This window comes from Balaenoptera musculus, chromosome 10 (assembly GCF_009873245.2).
Source record: "Balaenoptera musculus isolate JJ_BM4_2016_0621 chromosome 10, mBalMus1.pri.v3, whole genome shotgun sequence".
NCBI classification, from domain to species: domain Eukaryota; kingdom Metazoa; phylum Chordata; class Mammalia; order Artiodactyla; family Balaenopteridae; genus Balaenoptera; species Balaenoptera musculus.
In genome coordinates this window covers 27,776,825-27,797,216 of record NC_045794.1, presented here as the reverse complement: position 1 = coordinate 27,797,216, position 20,392 = coordinate 27,776,825, and the positions used below count along the sequence as shown (strand labels likewise).

The following is a 20,392-nucleotide window of genomic DNA, read 5'->3' as shown; positions in this document are numbered from 1 at the left end:
TTGTTGTTTAAAAACATACAAAGTGGCATGCCCCATTCATACATTATAACCCCACCATTTCTCCCAAACCCCCTGGTTTCATTCCCTTCTTTATGTCTGTGAGCAGAAATGCATTAGATATTTTATTCAACTTTTTCAATAACATTGCCTCAAGCATTTTCTCATAACATTAAAAATATTTTGTAAATGGAACTCCCTGGTGGTCCAGTGGTTAGGACTCCATGCTTCCACTGCAGGGGCACGGGTTTGATTCCTGGTCGTGCCACTGCATGGCCAAAAAAAAAAAAAAAGAAGAAAAAAAAATATATATATATATATTTTGTAAACTTCATTTTAATGGTGGCGTATTAATGGTCACAGTAGTAGCTATCATGTGTGGAGTAACTACTCTGGGCCTAGCACACTGCTAATCTTGCACAATCCCCATTTGACTGATGAGGGAACTATATGACAAATAAAATGTCAGTTCAAACATTGCTGTGCCTCTCCTGTGGACACCTCAGTATATGGATATGTGACAATTAATCATTAACCAGTCTTCCCCCATCTTTGGACATTTATGGTTTCTTATTTTTCCGTATTATAAATAATGTAGTTACTATTATCATGTTAGTTTGTGTCTACCTTTCAAATTATTTCCTAATGAAGTTTACTAAAAGTGAATATGTTTGAAGTTTTTGACACATATTGACAATCGCCTTCCTGAAAGGTTATACCAATTTGCAAGGAGTGATTAATTCTAATGGGAGGGAAGGGAAAGAAAGAAGGTGACACTTCACAGAGGAGGTGACATTTGAGCTGGCTTATGCAGGATGAGTAGGACTTTGCCAGAAGAAAAGCAGAGTGAGCAGAGCATTCCAGATAGGAAAGGAACTGAGAGCAAAGGCACCAGGCATGAGGGAGCCAACAGAGTTTGTTCAACTTATTTACCACCAGAAACCCTCATCATTTAATTCTTTTAGAGTTGGCAGGGAAAAGAATCAGAACAGTCAAGGAGAAAGTTAAAATTCTAATATACGATTTTCCCCTTTCACATATTTAGAAACCATCTCAAATGAAGCTTTTTTAAAGTTCTGAGATGTTCATGTTAGTCTGGTTGTTTCCTTTCCCAAAGGGGGAACAAATCCCCTGAGGATTCAGTATAAAAAACATATGCAACCTCTCTGGTCCCACCTGTTTCCCTGAATTCAGAGGGGCAAGAACAGTGCATTTAACGTTGGACCTAATGTGAATAGGAGTCACTACCAACTGCCTTAGTTATAGGCAATGAGCAGAATATTATCAACTTCTTGTATTTGATATGATATATATCTATTTGATAAAATGGATAAAGGTAACTAAAATCTATTTTTAAATATGAGGTAGGTGCCAGATACTAGGGGGTCACATTCTACAGTGAGCAGAGCTATAGCTGGATATCAGCATTTATCTGAGTATCAGGTGTCTGCAGTTCCTTCTTTCCAGACTGGAGCAAGTGCTGAAAGCCAAGGGGATAAAGGTGACAGGGTAAGGGAATGGGTTAGAGGGCTGTTAGCAGAAGACAGCCATTCATGCCACCCAGGCAGGGCAGTGGAGGCTTCCACTAGCCACTTCTCACTCATGCCATCATCACAGCTGGAAATGCAATTTAGCCAGGAGGCCATTTCACATCATATTTTGAAGAAGGCAACTTATTAGTTGTAAATTAAGTAATAAAATATTTCTGTCGTCTAGCTGCCATTTATGAAGTCTAGAGCGTACGAATTCAACCATCATAAAACCTAACTATGAAATAGAAATTGACAGAATTAGTGAAACACATGAGTTACAGGCTGTTTTCAAATAAGTTGTGCCTTTCTGCTTTTAAGGAAGTGTAATAATAGGAATAGATGAAGTGATCAAATAGATGATCTGCTGGACCAGATCTTATTGGTAGCTATCATTGTTAGCATTTTCATACAAATACATTAGAATGGCTTTAGACATAGCCCAACAAAATTGGGATAGCCAGTCTCCCAGTTGTCTCCTGTTCTGCAAATGTCTCCTCTGAAGGGAGCCAAAAGTGGAAGTATTCTTCCTTACTGCTGCCACTGAAGCCTTAAAAGGGACCAAAAGAGTACTTTCCTCTTAAGGTTCTTGCAAGTTATTGATTAGAGAATGTATATAAAATTCTTAACACTATGCCAATACCTCCTAATGATAGAAGTGGGAGGAAGAGTTGTTATTTTGTTATTATTGTGGTTATTATTTTGTTTATTATTTTTACTAGATTATTTTACAACCTTGACTTTTATTCCTGACTTGCTAGTCTACTCCCCAGTCCTAACAAAGGAAGATGTAAGATTGGAAGACAATGTCTTAAATTCCATTTGTCTGTCTATGAGAGACATAGAAAATGTGAAATGTGCCACTGGACCAGGTGTGCAGCTCTCTCCTGAGTGGGAACTGTTGTGCAGTTAGGGCATCATTCATAAGTGATGAACATCATCTGAATGGGAAACTTATGTTCATTCACAGCAACTTAATTCCTAAAAATTTCTGCATTAAGATGGTGAAAATGACTGAGATCTTTACCAAAAGCTCTTACCAACTTAAAATTTTAATCAGGTGCTAGTGGAACCCTCTGAGAAAGAAAGCCCTCAGTCTGCAACTTAACATTTCTCTTCAGCAATGCTGCATCCTCCTCCTGATTTCTTTAGATAATATTTGCAGCCTAAAACACAAAGTCACTTTATTCAGACTCATTATTTGGCCTCTTCTTAAACAGCCTTAGGTTTCAGAATCAAAACCTTCTATTTTTCTTTTTTATTCCTAGTTCTGACCCTCTGGTTCTTTCTCCAATATCATGCCCTTTCTTGCATATGTGTATGGAAGAAATATTTTTAAAATAACACATTAAAAAGTGTAAAGTTATGTTATTTACCTAAAATGCTTGCATAATTTATTTCAATGTTTTTAAATACTGAAAGCAATCGATCATAAAAATAGCTTGCACTCTTCCAATTATAAAATAAATAAGTCATGGGAATGTAATGTACAGCATGGTGACTGTAAAAAGTTGCTAAGAGAATAGATCTTAAGAGTTCTTATCACAAGAAAAAAAATTAACTATGTGTGGTGATGGATGTTAAATAGACTTATTATGATCATTTTACGATATATACAGATATCGAATCATTATGTTCTGCACCTGAAACTAATACGTTATATGTAATTTATACCTCGATAAAAAAAAAAATAATAAGGTTAGTTTTGCATTGCTACTACAGTTGCCATGGTAAATGAATTTTTACTTCTACTACTGATGGGAGTGATTTCTATTATTTATATTGACTGTATAGGACTTCCCTGGTGGCGCAGTGGTTAAGAATCCACCTGCCAATGCAGGGGACACGGGTTTGAGCCCTGGTCTGGGATGATCCCACATGCCGTGGAGCAACTGAACCCGTGTGCCACAATTACTGAGCCTGCACTCTAGAGCCCACGAGCCACAACTGCTGAGCCCATGTGCTGCAACTACTGAAGCCCGCGTGCCTAGAGCCTATGCTCTGCAATAAGAGAAGCCACCGCAATGGGAAGTTCATGCACTGCAACGAAGAATAGCCCCTGCTCGCTGCAACTAGAGAAAGCCTATGCGCAGCAACAAAGACCCAATCCAGCCAAAAATAAATAAATAAATAAAATATTATATTGACTGTATAGTTCTGTCCTGGAAAAAAATTCATGTAATGTAGTATTCTTCCATAAAACTTTATTTCTCTGATTCCCAGTTCTCTTCATCTTCATTATGATTAAGGCTTTTATTATTCAACTCTTTCTATCCACTTATCACTTATTCACTCTTTATCACTTAACTTTGCCCTTTAATTTTTTCATAGGTTTCAGTCTTAATTTCACAGATTTATTCTAAGCTCCTTGATGAGAGATACTGCCTTAGAGCAGGGGTATATTGAACACTGGAGTCCCAGGTTGTGCCACACATTGATTGGTGGAAGTTATCAACAAAGTCAGTGAACTTCATCTGTTCATTCATATTACGTTGAAGATTTTTAATGCCACATCAAAATTAATAAATATCTGAAATATGCATCTACTTCTTCCCCAGGTTAATCAGCTTCATGGCATCCCCAAGCTTCTACAGCTCCTAAAAATTCAGAATGAAGATATCCAGCGAGCTGTGTGTGGGGCCTTGAGAAACTTGGTGTTTGAAGATAATGACAACAAATTGGAGGTAGCTGAACTCAATGGAGTACCGCGGCTGCTCCAGGTGCTGAAGCAAACCAGAGACTTGGAGACTAAGAAACAAATAACAGGTAGTGCTTACTGACTATTACAGGTGGTAGCGCAGTGCACCCCAGCCAGATGTGTTAATATCATCTGTTTTTTCTGAAGTTTCCTGGAACAAATGATTGATGGGCTCATTGTTATCTGAGAGGGCTTTCAAGGAACATTATTACTGCTGGCTTAGACCCCAGATTCGAGTCAAGTTTGAATTCCTTTTTTCTGAAGGGGAAATTATTCTGAGGCTTTTGGTTAATATTTTTAATTAGAAATTCTATGCAGCTTCCATCACCTGGACCTCTCTCAATACGAGCTTCCTAGCTTACCTGTCCCTCTACACCCCCAAAAAAGAAAAAAGCATGACTGGATATGTTTTTCAGTTCTCCATTTTATATTTCTACTCAAATACTGATTTGGAAAAATAAATATCTCCCTTCTGTGCATGGATTGGAAAACTAAAATAATCAGATAGAACTAAACTAATTGTTTTGGTAATTCTTGAAGCATGGAGAAAGGAGGCCTAGTTTCATTTAAATGAATAGTACGTATGATAGAAGAGAAAATAGTTCATTGAAAATGAAATGAAAATGGTTCATCAGCTCTGCTAAAGCTCCATGAACACATTACAAAGAGTGCAAGAAACATCACTGAGTGTAATCATCAGTAGTATTGCCTTGGGGAAACTTTTAAGTATCTTCAGTGTCCCAGGTAGTAGACATTTTTAATTTATTCTCACAAAAACCTTAGGTTTTGAGGTATTTTTAGGTATTATTGGATATTAAATCTCAGTTTTACAGATGAGGAAACTAAGGTCCAAAGAAGTTAACCCTTTCTAATATATCATATAAAAGTTTTTTTTAATGATAATAGTTGACAGTCTTCATACTTATTTAAAAGAGGTACTCTATAAATATTGTTTAAGTTGAACTGAATATATGTTGCACTTTTGCCATCCTTTATTATACAACAGTATTCTTTTTTCTATAAAAATGTTGTCATTATATTCTCTCTATCCATTTATATCTCAAAATATCACATTTTTCTATCTCAATATATTTTAATTTTATAAAACTATATGAAGGGTTGCACCGTACTACCCTTCTGCCAGCATGCTGTCATGTCCCATGAGAGATTTCCTTTCATATCCACGACTTACATTAAAATACCTACAGAAATTAAGAGTGATATCACTTATTCATTCATTCATTCATTCATTCAGCCAACATTTAGAGGGCAGCCTTCAAGTGCCAACCAGGGTGAATCACAGTCTAGAGAGGTTGTGAATTTTATTTTCCATCTACTAAAACGTAAACAATTATGTGATGGTTGGCATTAAAAAAAAAACAAAAACAAAAAAACAGCAACCAAACCTCATGTTTAGAACCTAACATTTTCTTTATTAAAAAACAGTTATGAATCACGAAAGAGAATCAAACAGATTATTCTGTTTTACACTCAGAAAAGACTTCATGAAGGAGATATATTTCACCGTGGACCTTAAAAGAGGGTTAGGCTTTGGACTAGTGTTTTGAAGGAGAATGAAAGTTATTCCCAGCAAAGTGAAAATCACTAGCAAAGCAAAGAAGCTGCTGGTCATTCAGAGGAAACTTGGGTAACAGAGTGATCGAGGTTAAGGTGCGTGGTAGTCAGAAAGCTTGGGAGGATGTGTGGCTGTGTGTCAAGGAAATAATCCATTGTTTATGAACTTCCTCTTCTTTTGTGTAGGAAGAAGGAAACTAAGGACAGAGAATGTTCTGTGGTATTGATGCCACAGAAACCATTCAGTCTTCTTTAGATAATCTACAGAGCTGACAAATGGAGTTTGATTGTGCAGTTCCCAGGATTTCTAGTATAAGCTAAACATCCCTACCAGAAGGTGTTCATTACATATTAATTGAATTGAGTTGATAGTTGAATGTTTGATACAAATCCTACTAAATAACTTCCTTTAGCTCTATTAATAGAAGTGCTAAATAAGTGCTTTTTGGGCCTCAAAAATAAATTGTTGACTAATTTAGACATGTTTATATCTTTGTTTAGAAACACAAAGCGATACAGTAGAAACTAACACAACATTGTAAAACAACTATACCCCAATTTAAAAAAAAAAAAAAACAAACCACAAAGCAAGTAACCATATATGTGAATCTTTTCTTGTCTATTTTGTAAACATCTTTTTATTGAGCCTCTATTACATGCTAGTCATAAGCTTGGGCTTTCCATTTTTTATCTCTGTTCTTCCTGACAGCTCCATAAGGTATGGTATTATTGACTTTTTACATATGACCAGTGTGAGGCTCAGGGGGTTAAGTGAGTTGCCCAAGGTTGCACAGCTAGCAAAGAACAAGGCCAGATTTGAACCCAGTATTATCTGGGTGTTTTGGTATATCAAAGTGGCTCCCACCTACTGTTTTGGGGGCAAAGAGTGACTCATTTTTACACTTCTTTGGGAATGGGCTTTGTCTTTGAGATCTTGGACCAGAGAGCTCTCCCTTGCTCCTTTTCGGCCCTTCCTCTCTCTCCTCTTGCCACTGCCTGGATTCAAACCCTCTTCATCTCTCTGGTCTACTCTTGCAGTAACCTTGTGCCTGGCCTCTATGATTCAGTATTGCGCATTCCCAGTCTGTCCACAACTCTGCTTCTAGTGATTTCTTTCTAAAATAAAAATATTGTCCCTTTATTTTCTCCATTACCTATGTTGAAGTCTGTACTCTGTAGCATCTCACACAAAGATTTTATGATGTGAGCCTGGTGACCATTGGCAGCAGTGTCTCTTTTCATACCCTTTTAGCCCAGGCTCCGAAATCCTAAAGAATTTGCTGCTCTGTTCCATGTCTCATCTGTCTCGATACCTTTGCTTCTGCTGTTGTCTTGGAGTGGAATCCTTTTTCATACCTAGACCACCTGGTATAAACCGTCTCATTCTTCAATAGCTACTCAAGTATCACTTCTCTCTCTCTGAAGCATTTTCAAATACCATCCTTCTGTACTTTACTCTCAGGCCCCTCCTTTCCTCTCTGCAGAGTTTTGAAGGAAGGGGCTTCTCTGAACTACCTTTGTGTCCTTTCATATTAAGTTGCCACTTATTTTGTGCCAGTATGTTATTGCAGTAACAACTGTGGTACTCATATAAGTCTCTCAACAGCTGTGGATGCCTGACCAAATATAAAAAAAGAGTTTTATGGCCTGGGAATATCTAGATTACACACAAATGAGAGAATCACGTGTGTTTTCAGATAAGACCCTGACTTTTCTGGCCAGGATATAAAAAAATAAACCATCTTTTTCTATATATGCATGAGAAGTTCAGCACCAGAGCTTTGTTCCCTGGGAAAGAAAGTCAACTCACTTAACTTTTCTGGCATGTTCAGTACCAGCCTAGGAGGGAAGCTCTTCCCTCTTCTGAAGAAAAGACTTCAGGATCAAAGACTTTCCTCCCATGAGTGTGTTCCCCCTCCCTTACCAAGTGAGTGTGGTAGTGTATTTAGTTGAAATGAAAACAGTACATACTAGTCTCAAAAGTTCATCTTTAAGGTCACTGAATAATGAGCACTTAACTGGAGTGAGTAGGGCTCTGCCTTGGGTTAAAACAGGTCATGATAAGAATGAAGTAGGGTATTGTCCCTCTTCTGCAAATTGCATAAGGAAGAGTCAGGGGATGATTGTCAATGAAATATGTTGAAAATGCATGTTGATCTCTGCAAATTTTATGAAAATATTTAATTGGATTTCTGTATTTTCATAAAATACGAAAACATTTTACTATATAAAATATTCATTATGCACGTTCTTTAAATGTATAATTATTTTATTCTGCACTTGTAATGGTGCAACAAGGTACCTTGGGTTTATTTATAGTTTTGAATAAATGGCCTTTGCTATCATGTGATATTCCATGTAAGACTTACAGAAGTTAGGTGAAAGGAGGAGTAGATCCATACAAGGGAAATTGCAAAAACGTATATTCCTCCTGCTTTGTGATAATTTTGAAAAACAAGTTTAAAAAGAACCACTTCTCCTCCTCCTGCTCCGCCTTGAAGATTTAATCTCAAAATTTACAAGTTTTGCTACTAAACATTATACAGATTTAAATAGCTATATTTCCAGTCCTAAAGAGCAATATTAATAAAACATGGGTTTCAATATCTATTAAATCCCTTTACTAGGTAGCTGCATTTTGTAGCTATCAATTGGCAATAAGTTTCTGGATAATGCAGTTATCATTATCTTTCTTATAATTGCTAATTATTCAAAGTATATCCCTTACCAGAATCCAGTTCCCCTTCTTTTTGGCTAGAATGAGAGCTTAGTGATAGAAAATTACAGACAGAACAGCTACAACAAAGAACTATAATAATAGAAATTTAGGCACTATGATTAAATTGACCGGAAGTTAAAGGTGAAACAAATGAAAATCCAAACCCTAAATATAATACAGTATCAGGGAATATAGAATCTAATCATTGAAAGGAACATCTATTTAGGGTCATCTAAACCATTAATTTCCCAATGTGAGAAATTGGAATCATATTTAAAGTATAAATTCCTGGAATTCATCCTGGGAGTCAGGCTTAGTAAATTTGTGGTGTGGCCCAGGAATATGTGATTCTAATTTGTCACTGGGCTCATTTGGTGACTGCTAGTCTCTTCGAACACTCTAGTTTTAAGATTAAACCCCCTTGTCGATATTTTGATAAAGGATGAGCTCATTTTTTTTTATTGGCTCCAGTGATAGTGCTGGATCTTATAAGCAGATCTTTCTGTTTTCTTCAAAGCTCTCTTAGAAGTTTATACTTTCACTGAGCCAAAATCTCCTTCCTCAGAATTTCCACTCATTGGTCTGGTTTTGTCTTCTATAGCCACAGAAAATGATATGTAGTTGTTGAATTTGCATTTCTTTAGTTACTAGAGAGCCTGCATTCCTATGTATATTAGACTCTTTTAGCTTTGGGTTAATTTTTCTACTAGTAATTGAATTTTTAATGATTTATAAGAACTCTGCATATTAATGGTATTTAACCCTTTGTTCTATATTGGCATGCACATTTTCCCAATTTGTAATTGGTCATTTATTGATTTTGTATGTATGTGTGTGAGGGTGTGTGTGTATAAGTACAATCCCGAATCTCTAGTGAACATTTAAGCTCTTCCTTAGCTTTGTACCATACAGAAATTTGGCAAGCATGACATTTCTGTACAATAGCCTACATTAAAAATTCAAAAATTATACTAAAACTCCCCAAACCTTATACTTCTGTAGAAATAATACAGCATGACAGGCTACAAAGGACATTGACTGTTGGAGGAAAATTCCACTCCCTTTGTTCAAACTAATCCTCTCTGGTTTTTATTGTAAGGTGTACTTTTCCTTTGAGTGCTCTGTGTGGTCCTTTTTAAAGAGAGAAAATATAATTATGCTTCACATTTTTAAGCCTCTGACAGGCAGAGACTGTTAATTTGTTTGCTTATTTAGGACAGGAAGCTTGTTTTTTTCTTTTCTTTCTTTTCTTTTTAGCTTTCTTTTGTAGCTTAGTAACCAAAACTCAACCTCAGACCTGCCCTTCAATTGTTTTCAACCACCTTAGGAGTTTTTGGAGTTTTATTCTGTCTGTCCCCCTCCAGGGCCTCTTAAGATGAGGTGTGACCCATGAAGTCATTGTGTTGCAAAACCTGTGGCGGAGGGACACTGCTCATGACTAACCCCAAATGCCAGTTTGATCAGGAAAAGACCTTCTCATCAGCCAGAATTCTAGTCCTCACGAAGCACTAGACCCAGCATTGCTCTGTCTAATGGCAGCTAGATGTAAGCTATGGTGGAAATTTGGTTATTTAAAAAATCAGTTACTCGTACACAAAGTAAACTGTTTAAGCCCAAAAGACTACATTAGGCCTAGAGTGTTCTAATTGATGGGCCAAATACAAGTATGGTTGATTAACTACTAAGCTTTAACCATACAGACTATTATTTCAGTCATTAATATCAGGGGAGGTGATATCACCATGTAATTCTGGCAAGACCACCTTGTTTGCTTTTTTCATAAAGTGGACTGTCCTGTATATCTGTGCTTCCTCTGTCCTTCATGCAGATGAAGCAGTAAATTTAAGAGGTAAGAATTAACTGACTGGGTGGTGGGGGCATAAATAGGAAGAAAATGAAGATCCCTTCTCTTTCTGTCCCCTCTCTGTTTCTCCTTTCCTGGATAATAGCGAGTTAGAGTAACTTACTGAAGAATGAATGATGGCAAAGCAACTTGACACCTGCTGGGAGTCACTGGAATAGCAAGAAATAGGGGTATAGTCCTTCCACTGAATCAGAGGTATTTGAGCACCAAATTTGTGAGAAAAACAAATCCTAAGTGTATATGCCACTTTGTATTCTCTCTCAGTACCCAGCTTCAGTCCCTGTCTCACAAATGCCCTGGGAAATACAGTATTCTGTTATCTTAATTTCTTCCTGAGTTGGCTTTATGGCCTTTCTTTTTAATTGTGGGTGGAGGGGATTCAAGAGGAATAGGAAAGTTAAGTGAGTAAATGTGGTACCAGTCTTAGACCAATGCTTAGGCCATGCAAGTTGGCAGGTAGATAAAATGCTCTTGTCTCTCCTTCTCTGCCAAACTGTAATATAAGAAGTAGATGAGGTAGAGCCAGCATAAATTCTGGGAGGACATAAAGTCTGCCATTGGGTAGGAGTTAATAAATATTAATTGGTGATGTTGAGCAGCCTACTGTTGACAGGCATAGGCAAAAGCTTTCTATAGGCTCTTCCTGCTATTATTGGAAGGCAGATGTCAGGTGGGAGTTGCAGGTAGTGGGGAGCAGGAGGCAGGCAGAGATGTCCTTAGATATGTATGTATCTAAGGGAGAAAACTATGACTTTTAAAATGCTGAACTCTTAATTACAACAGGATCATTTCAGACTTTCCTGTTGGTGAGCCCAGAATTTATTATACTAATAAGGTCAGCTTTGTGGTAGGGTCTTTTAAGAGAAACAGCAATAAGGATTTTTGGCATTCATTTATGTTCTTGATTAAACATGTATAGTTTTACATTGTAAGTTCTCTTTCTTCATCTCTCTCTCTATGTATATGTGTGTGTATACATATAGATATATATATATTTTAAACATCTTTATTAGAGTATAATTGCTTTACAATGGTGTGTTAGTTTCTGCTTTATAACAAAGTGAATCAGTTATACATATACATATGTCCCCATATCTCTTCCTTCTTGCATCTCCCTCCCTCCCACCCTCCCTATCCCACCCCTCTAGGTGGTCACAAAGCACCAAGCTGACCTCCCTGTGCTATGTGGCTGCTTCCCACTAGCTATCTATTTTATGTTTGGTAGTGTATATAAGTCCATGCCACTCTCTCACTTTGTCCCAGCTTACCCTTCCCTCTCCCCGTATCCTCAAGTCCATTCTCTAGGAGGTTTGTGTCTTTATTCCCGTCTTGCCCCTAGGTTCTTCATGACCATTTTTTTGTTTTTTGGATTCCATATATATGTGTTAGCATACGGTATTCATTTTTCTCTTTCTGACTTACTTCACTCTGTATGACAGACTCTAGGTCCATCCACCTCACTACAAATAACTCAATTTCATTTCTTTTTATGGCTGAGTAATATTCCATTGTCTCACCACTAGTATACATATATATATATTTTTTTTAATTATTCTTATGGAACAGCTTCCATTGCCATCTAATGAGGTCTAAACAGGTTCTTTCCCTTGGGAAAAGGGCTGTCTCCTCCTACCTTGTTGGGTTTTTTTCCTTTTATAACTAGCCATAGCTCTAGGGGTGACGGTCTTAACTGATCTTTTCAGCAGTCATTTTGACCCAACCCTGCACTGTTTTGATGGTACTCTTTGCTTTTCTAGGTTTGCTGTGGAATTTGTCCTCTAATGACAGACTTAAGAATCTCATGGTAACAGAAGCCTTGCTTATCCTGACTGAGAATATCATCATCCCCTTTTCGGGGTGGCCAGAAGGAGACTACCCCAAAGCGAATGGTTTGCTCGATTTTGATATATTCTACAATGTCACAGGATGCCTAAGGTAATACTACTCTACAACCGCCCTTAACCTTTTCTCTGTACACTTTAAATATTGCATCCAGATCTGTCTAAAACTCTACCCAATTACCTGGAGATACGGTAAAAATTATAAAGATCACTCTAAATACTAGAAGCACAATGTAGAAAGAGTATTTTTTCCAGACATGTTTGATTCCAGAAGCTACCCACATTAGCTCATGAGAGAGAGCATGTCTTCCGATAAAGAAACTAGAAATCCAATCCGAACACCTAGAAGTCCAGGCACACTGGCCTTCCCTGTCTCACAGGATTTAAGCCAGGCTCCATGGTGTATTTTTAGTTCACAAAAATATAATTTAATGACATGATTAAAAAAATAGTTTTGAACCTGCTGTTTTTAAATAGGCAACAAAGCCTAAAAGGATAGAATGTCTTGCCACAAGAATAGCTTACAAAAAACGTTAGTTTGATCAACATTTCTAAATATTGGGATGAAAAAATGCTAGAAATGTTTTCTCCCCTGGGCTGTCAGATGCCAGCTAAACCAAGAGGAAATAGAAACACATGCAGGAGGAAGAAACGTTAGTCTCAACTTTTGTAGAAGTGTGCCTCTCAAGCTTTCTTATATATATTTGAAAATAATCATTGTCCTTTATGTCCAAGGATTAAAAGAAACCGGATAGATATGTAATTAAAATTAGGCAGCCCAGAATAAGTTCGGTCATATTCTGCCTTTTGATCTTTTCTCTAGTTTCACAGTTCACTTTTTGAGGGAATCTGTTTGGATGATAACAGAGAGAATTTATTATGGTAAGATGTTTATCTTATCTCCACAGTTAATCACACAGTAATGCATATCAAATGCCAGTTTTTTATAAAGAATTATGTTAGCCACTGAGAGTTTTACAAAGATGAATAAGAAAATTCTTAACTAACCTTTAATCTAGCAGGGGATGCAGATGAGCAAATAAACTAGAATGCAATGAAATATGTTAGAGCAGTGATTCTCAAAACGTGGCCTCTGGACTAGTAGCATATACATTACCTGGAACTTATTAGAATTCTCAGATTTCACCCCAGACCTACTAAATCAGAAGTTTCAGGAACACGTGAAGTGCTGCAGGAATGCAGAACAAAGGACTGTTCATGCCAGCTGAGTGGGATCAGAGCTGCCAAATTGAGCTGGGCTTTGGTGGGCTATTTCAGTAGACAGAAATTCTCTAGGTAGTATCCCTTGAAATTTATCTGCTGTACAGTCCACTAGAACTGCTTTTCTTTTTTTTAACGTCTTTATTGGAGTATAATTGCTTTACAATGTTGTTAGTTTCTGCTGTATAACAAAGTGAATCAGCTATATGCATACGTATATCCCCATATCCCCTCCCTCTTGCGTCTCCTTCCCACCCTACTTATCCCACCCCTCTAGGTGGTCGCAAAGCACCGAGCTGATCTCCCTGTGCTATGCGGCTGCTTCCCACTAGCTATCTGTTTTACATTTGGTAGTGTCTATATGTCAGTGTTACTCTCTCACTTCATCCCAGCTTACCCTTCCCCCTCCCCGTGTCCTCAAGTCCATTCTCTACATCTGTGTCTTTATTGCTGTCCTGCCCCTAGGTTCATCAGAACAATTTTTTTTTTAGATTCCACATATATGTGATATGGTATTTGCTTTTCTTTTTCTGACTTACTTCACTCTGTATGACAGACTCTAGGTCCATCCACCACACTACAAATAACTCCATTTCATTTCTTTTTATGGCTGAGTAATATTCCATTGTATATATGTGCCACATCTTCTTTATCCATTCATATGTCAATGGACACTTAGGTTGCTTCCATGTCCTGGGTATTGTAAATAGTGCTGCAGTGAACATTGTAGTACATGACTCTTTTTGAATGATGGTTTTCTCAGGGCATATGAGTAGTGAGATTTCTCAGGGCATCTCAGTAGTGAGATTGCTGGGTCATATGGTAGTTCTACTTTTAGTTTTTTAAGGAACCTCCATACTGTTCTCCATAGTGGCTATATCAATTTACATTCCCACCAACAGTGCAAGAGGGTTCCCTTTTCTCCACACCCTCTCCAGTGTTTATTGTTTGTAGATTTTTTGATCATGGCCATTCTGACCAGTGTGAGGTGATACCTCATGGTAGTTTTCATTTGCATTTCTCTAATGATTAGTGATGTTGAGCATCTTTTCATGTGTTTGTTGGCAATCTGTATATCTTCTTTGGAGAAATGTCTGTTTAGGTCTTCTGCCCATTTGTAGATTGGGTTGTTTGTTTTTTTGATATTGAGCTGCATGAGCTGCTTGTATATTTTGGAGATTAATCCTTTGTCAGTTGCTTTGTTTCCAAATATGTTCTCCCATTCTGAGGGTTCTCTTTTCGCCTTGTCTATGGTTTCCATTGCTGTGCAAAAGCTTTTAAGTTTCATTAGGTCCCATTTGTTTAGTTTTGTTTTCATTTCCATTTCTCTAGGAGGTGGGTCAAAAAGGATCTTGCTGTGATTTATGTCATAGAGTGTTCTGCCTGTGTTTTCCTCTAAGAGTTTGATAGTGTCTGGACTTACATTTAGGTCTTTAATCCATTTTGAGTTTATTTTAGTGTATGGTGTTAGGAAGTGTTCTAATTTCATTCTTTCAATGTAGCTGTCCAATTTTCCCAGCACCACTTATTGAAAGAGGCTATTTTTTCTCCATTGTATATTCTTGCCTCCTTTATCAAAGATAAGGTGACCATATGTGCGTGGGTTTATCTCTGGGCTTTCTATCCTGTTCCATTGATCTATATTTCTGTTTTTGTGCCAGTACCATACTGTCTTGATTACTGTAGCTTTGTAGTGTAGGCTGAAGTCTGGGAGCCTGATTCCTCCAGCTCCATTTTTCTTCTCAAGATTGCTTTGGCTATCCGAGGTCTTTTGTGTTTCCATACATATTCTGAAATCTTTATTTCTAGTTCTGTGAAAAATGCCATTGGTAGTTTGATAGGGATTGCATTGAATCTGTAGATTGCTTTGGGTAGTAGAGTCATTTTCACAATGTTGATTCTTCCAATCCAAGAACATGGTATATCTCTCCATCTGTTTGTATCATCTTTAATGTCTTTTATCAGTGTCTTATAGTTTTCTGCATACAGGTCTTTTGTCTCCTTAGGTAGGTTTATTCCTAGATATTTTATTCTTTTTGTTGCAATGGTAAATGAGACTGTTTTCTTAATTTCACTTTCAGATTTTTCATCATTAGTGTATAGGAATGCAAGAGATTTCTGTGCATTAATTTTGTATCCTGCTACTCTACCAAATTCATTGATTAGCTCTAGTAGTTTTCTGGTAGCATCTTTAGCATTCTCTATGTATAGTATCATGTCATCTGCAAACAGTGACAGCTTTACTTCGCCTTTTCCGATTTGGATTCCTTTTATTTCTGTTTCTTCTCTGATTGCTGTGGCTAAAACTTCCACAACTGTATTGAATAATAGTGGTGAGAGTGGGCAACCTTGTCTTGTTCCTCATCTTAGTGGAAATGGTTTCAGTTTTCACCATTGAGGACAATGTTGGCTGTGGATTTGTCATATATGGCCTTTAGTATGTTGAGGTAAATTCCCTCTATGCCCTTTCTGGAGGGTTTTTATCATAAATGGATGTTGAATTTTGTTGAAAGCTTTTTCTGCATCTATTGAGATGATCATATGGTTTTTATTCCTCAATTTGTTAACACTGTGTATCACATTGATTGATTTGCATATACTGAAGAATCCTTGCATTCCTGGGATAAACCCCATTTGATCATGGTGTATGATCCTTTTAATGTGCTGGTGGATTCTGTTTGCTACTATTTTGTTGAGGATTTTTGCATCTGTGTTCATCAGAGATATTGGCCTGTAGTTTTCTTTTTTTGTGACGTCTTTGTCTGGTTTTGGTATCAGGGTGATGGTGGCCTCGTAGAATGAGTTTGGGCATATTCCTCCCTCTTCTATATTTTGAAAGAGTTTGAGAAGGACAGGTATTAGCTCTTCTCTAAATGTTTGATAGAATTCGCTTGTGAAGCCATCTTCTCCTGGACTTTTGTTTATTGGAAGATTTTAAATCACAGTTTCAATTTCAGTGCTTATGATTGGTCTGTTTATATTTTCTATTTCTTCCTGGTTAGGTCTCAGAAGGTTGTGCTTTTCTAAGAATCTGTCCGTTTCTTACAGGTTGTCCATTTTATTGGCATATAGTTGCTTGTAGAAATCTCTCATTCCTTTGTATTTCTGCAGTGTCAGTTGTTACTTCTCCTTTTTCATTTCTAATTCTGTTGATTTGAGTCTTCTCCCTTTTTTTCTTGATGAGTCTGGCTAGTGGTTTATCAATTTTCTTTTATTTCTCAAAGAATCAGCTTTTAGTTTTATTGGTCTTTGCTATTGTTTCCTTCATTTCTTTTTCATTTATTTCTGATCTGATCTTTATGATTTCTTTCCTTCTGCTAACTTTGGGGTTTTTTTGTTCTTCTTTCTCTAATTGCTTTAGGTGTAAGGTTAGGTTGTTTATTTGAGATGTTTCTTGTTTCCTGAGGTAGGATTGTATTGCTATAAATTTCCCTCTTAGAACTGCTTTTGCTGCATCCCATAGGTTTTGGGTCATCGTGTTTTCATTGTCATTTGTTTCTAGGTATTTTTTGATTTCCTCTTTGATTTCTTCAGTGATCACTTCGTTATTAAGTAGTGTATTGTGTAGCCTCCATGTGTTTGTATTTTTTACAGTTTTCTTCCTGTAATTGATATCTAGTCTCATAGCATTGTGGTCAGAAAAGATACTTGATAACGATTTCAATTTTCTTAAATTAACCAAGACTTGATTTGTGACCCAAGATATGATCTATCCTGGAGAATGTTCCATGAGCACTTGAGAAGAAAGTGTATTCTGTTGTTTTTTGATGGACTGTCCTATAAATGTCAATTAAGTCCATCTTGTTTAATGTGTCATTTAAAGCATGTGTTTCCTCATTTATTTTCATTTTGGATGATCTGTCCATTGGTGAAAGTGGGGTGTTAAAGTCCTCTACTATTTTTGTGTTACTGTCGATTTCCTCTTTTGTTGCTGTTAGCATTTGCCTTATGTACTGAGGTGCTCCTATGTTGGGTGCATAAATATTTACAATTGTTATATCTTCTTCTTGACTGATCCCTTGATCATTATGTAGTGTCCTTCTTTGTCTCTTGTAAGTCTTTATTTTATAGTCTACTTTGTCTGATATGAGAATTGCTACTCCAGCTTTCTTTTGATTTCCATTTGCATGGAATATCTTTTTCCATCCCCTCACTTTCAGTCTGTATGTGTCCCTAGGTCTGAAGTGGGTCTCTTGTAGACAGCATATATATCGGTCTTGTTTTTGTATCCATTCAGCCAGTCTGTGTCTTTTGGTTGGAGCATTTACTCTAGTTACATTTAAGGTAATTATCGATATGTATGTTCCTATTACCATTTTCTTAATTGTTTTGGGTTTGTTTTTGTAGGTCTTTTCCTTCTCTTGTGTTTCCTGCCTAGAGAAGTTCCGTTAGCATTTGTTGTAAAGCTGGTTTGGTGGTGCTGAATTCTCTTAACTATTACTTGTTTGTGAAGCTTTGGATTTCTCTCTCAAATCTGAATGAGATCCTTGCTGGGTAGATTACTCTTGGTTGTAGGTTTTTCCCTTTCATAACTTTAAATATGTCCTGCCACTCCCTTCTGGCTTGCAGAGTATCTGCTGAAAGCAGCTGTTAACCTTATGGGGATTCCCTTGTATGTTATTTGTTGTTTTTCCCTTGTGCTTTTAATATTTTTTCTTTGTATTTAATTTTTGATAGTTTGATTAATATGTGTCTCGGCATGTTTCTCTTTGGGTTTATCCTATATGGTGCTCTCTATGCTTCCTGGACCTGATTGACTATTTCCTTTCCCATGTTAGGGAAGTTTTCGAGTATAATCTCTTCAAATATTTTCTCTTACCCTTTCTTTTTCTCTTCTTCTTCTGGGACCCCTATAATTTGAATGTTGGTGCGGTTAGTGTTGTCCCAGAGGTCTCTGAGACTGTCCTCAATTCTTTTCATTCTTTTTTCTTTATTCTGCTCCCTGGCAGTATTTCCACCATTTTATCTTCCAGCTCACTTATCTGTTCTTCTGCCTCAGTTATTCTGCTATTAATGCCTTCTAAAGTCTTTTTAATTCAGTAATTGTGTTGTTCATCACTGTTTGTTTGCTCTTTAGTTCTTCTAGGTACTTGTTTTTGTATTTTCTCCATTCTGTTTCTGAGATTTTGGATCATCTTTGCTGCCATTACTCTGAATTCTTTTTCAGGAAGGTTCCCTATTTCGTCTTCATTTTTTTGGTCTTGTAGATTTTTACCTTGCTCCTTCATCTGTAAGATACTTTTTTGTCATTTCTTTTTTTTTTTTGATGGATGGTGCTGTATTCCTGTCTTACTGGTTGTTTGGCCTCAGACGTCCAGCACTGGAGTTTGCAGGCAGTTGGATAGAGCTGGGTCTTGGTACTGAGATGAGGACCTCCAGGAGACCTCACTCCGATTGATATTCTCTGGGGCCTGAGGTTCTCTGTTAGTCCAGGGGTTTGGACTCGGAGCTCCCACCACATGAGCTCAGCCCAACCTCTGGCCTGGAAACCAAGATCCTGCAAGCTTTGTGGTGCAGTGAAAGAAAGAAAGAAAGAAAGAAAGGAAGAAAGGAAGGAAGGAAGGAAGGAAGGAAGGAAGGAAGGAAGGAAGGAAGAAAGGAGCAGTACAATATCAAGAATAAAAAACAAAATAAAATTAGAAAGATAAAAAATATATTAGGAAAAATAAAACTATAATTAACAACCGATCACTGGGGGTTCCTCCTGTCCCCTTAGATGTCCATGTTCCCCCACCGGTGCCTGGTAAGTGCCCTAGTTTTGTGGAGACGTGAATTCCACGTCCTCCTAGTACACCATCTTGACTCCACCCACTTGGAACCGCTTTTTAATGTATTTTTGATTCATTAAAACATTTTGATTCATTTAAAAACATTTTGCGTCTTATAATTTTTCCGTCGCTCCCATTGCCTTACCATGTGCAACAGAGTTCTTAACGTGGCAGACTCAGGACTCTTTCAATTGAATATGGCAGATACACAATTCAAAGTTCCTTAAATCAAGTGGCTCATTTGGCTGAGATGTTGATGGTCACTTGGGGAAGTGAAAGAAGTGCACCAGGAACCATGGCCTCAAGGACTGGGACAGAAATTCAGCATCTCTAGGACTCAGTCTCCTATTTACAGGCATACCTCGGAGATATGGATTCGGTTCTAAATCACCACAATAAAGTGAATATTGCAATGAAGGAAGTCACACGATTTTTTCGGTTTCCCAGTGCTTATTTAAGTATGTTTACATTATGCTACAGTCTATTAAGTGTGCAATGGCATTATGTCTTAAAGAAATCAATATACATACCTTAATTTAAAAATACTTTATTACTAAAAAATGCTAACCATCATCTAACAACACAGGGTTGCCACAAACCTTCAATTTGTTAAAAAAAAAAAATGCAATGTCTGTGAAGCTCAATAAAGCAAAGCACGATAAAACGAGGTATGCCTATATATCTCATCTCTGCTTACTCGTCCTCTTTGGAGACTACTGGGCTCATTCTCTAAAAATGCAAACAAGCCTTCTCCACGTAGCTGATCCCTAAATCACAGGCAGCCCTTGCTTAGCCACCCAGCAGAAAAAGTGCACTTCTTCCTTTAAATGTCAATCCCCTGGAAGGTTTAACCCTGACCCTGCTTCTGAGAGGTGTGTATCGTTTGAGCCTCTGTCCCCTAGATTGACCAAACCTGGATCAGATACTTGCTTCATGGCAACAATGGCAACAAGGTCTGTTAAAGTAGCAAGAGGGAGGGGAACACTTGCTGGACAAACAAAACAAAAATAGTAGAAGACACCTTCCTCAATTAGAGCATATGCAACCTTTCTCAGTCTATCCACAACCTTCTTTACAATCTTACTTCCCATTTTCCCGCAAACATACTCCAAAGTACAAGCAAGCTACAAAGTACTTGCTTTCCTTAGATATTGTAGGTAATTTCATATAGTCAAGGCTT

The 20,392-nt window shown here is 37.3% G+C and overlaps 1 protein-coding gene across 2 annotated transcripts in view; it reads left to right on the top strand.

The window, feature by feature from the left end:
* The window catches only part of PKP2 (plakophilin 2), an 84,724-nt gene that overhangs the window by 34,676 nt on the left and 29,656 nt on the right, over positions 1–20,392 (top strand). For both annotated transcript variants that reach the window (XM_036865368.1, XM_036865367.1), the window contains exons 5-6: positions 4,085–4,292; positions 12,140–12,317. In XM_036865368.1, the coding sequence (XP_036721263.1) occupies positions 4,085–4,292; positions 12,140–12,317 (386 nt within the window). The remainder of the gene's footprint in view (positions 1–4,084; positions 4,293–12,139; positions 12,318–20,392) is intronic.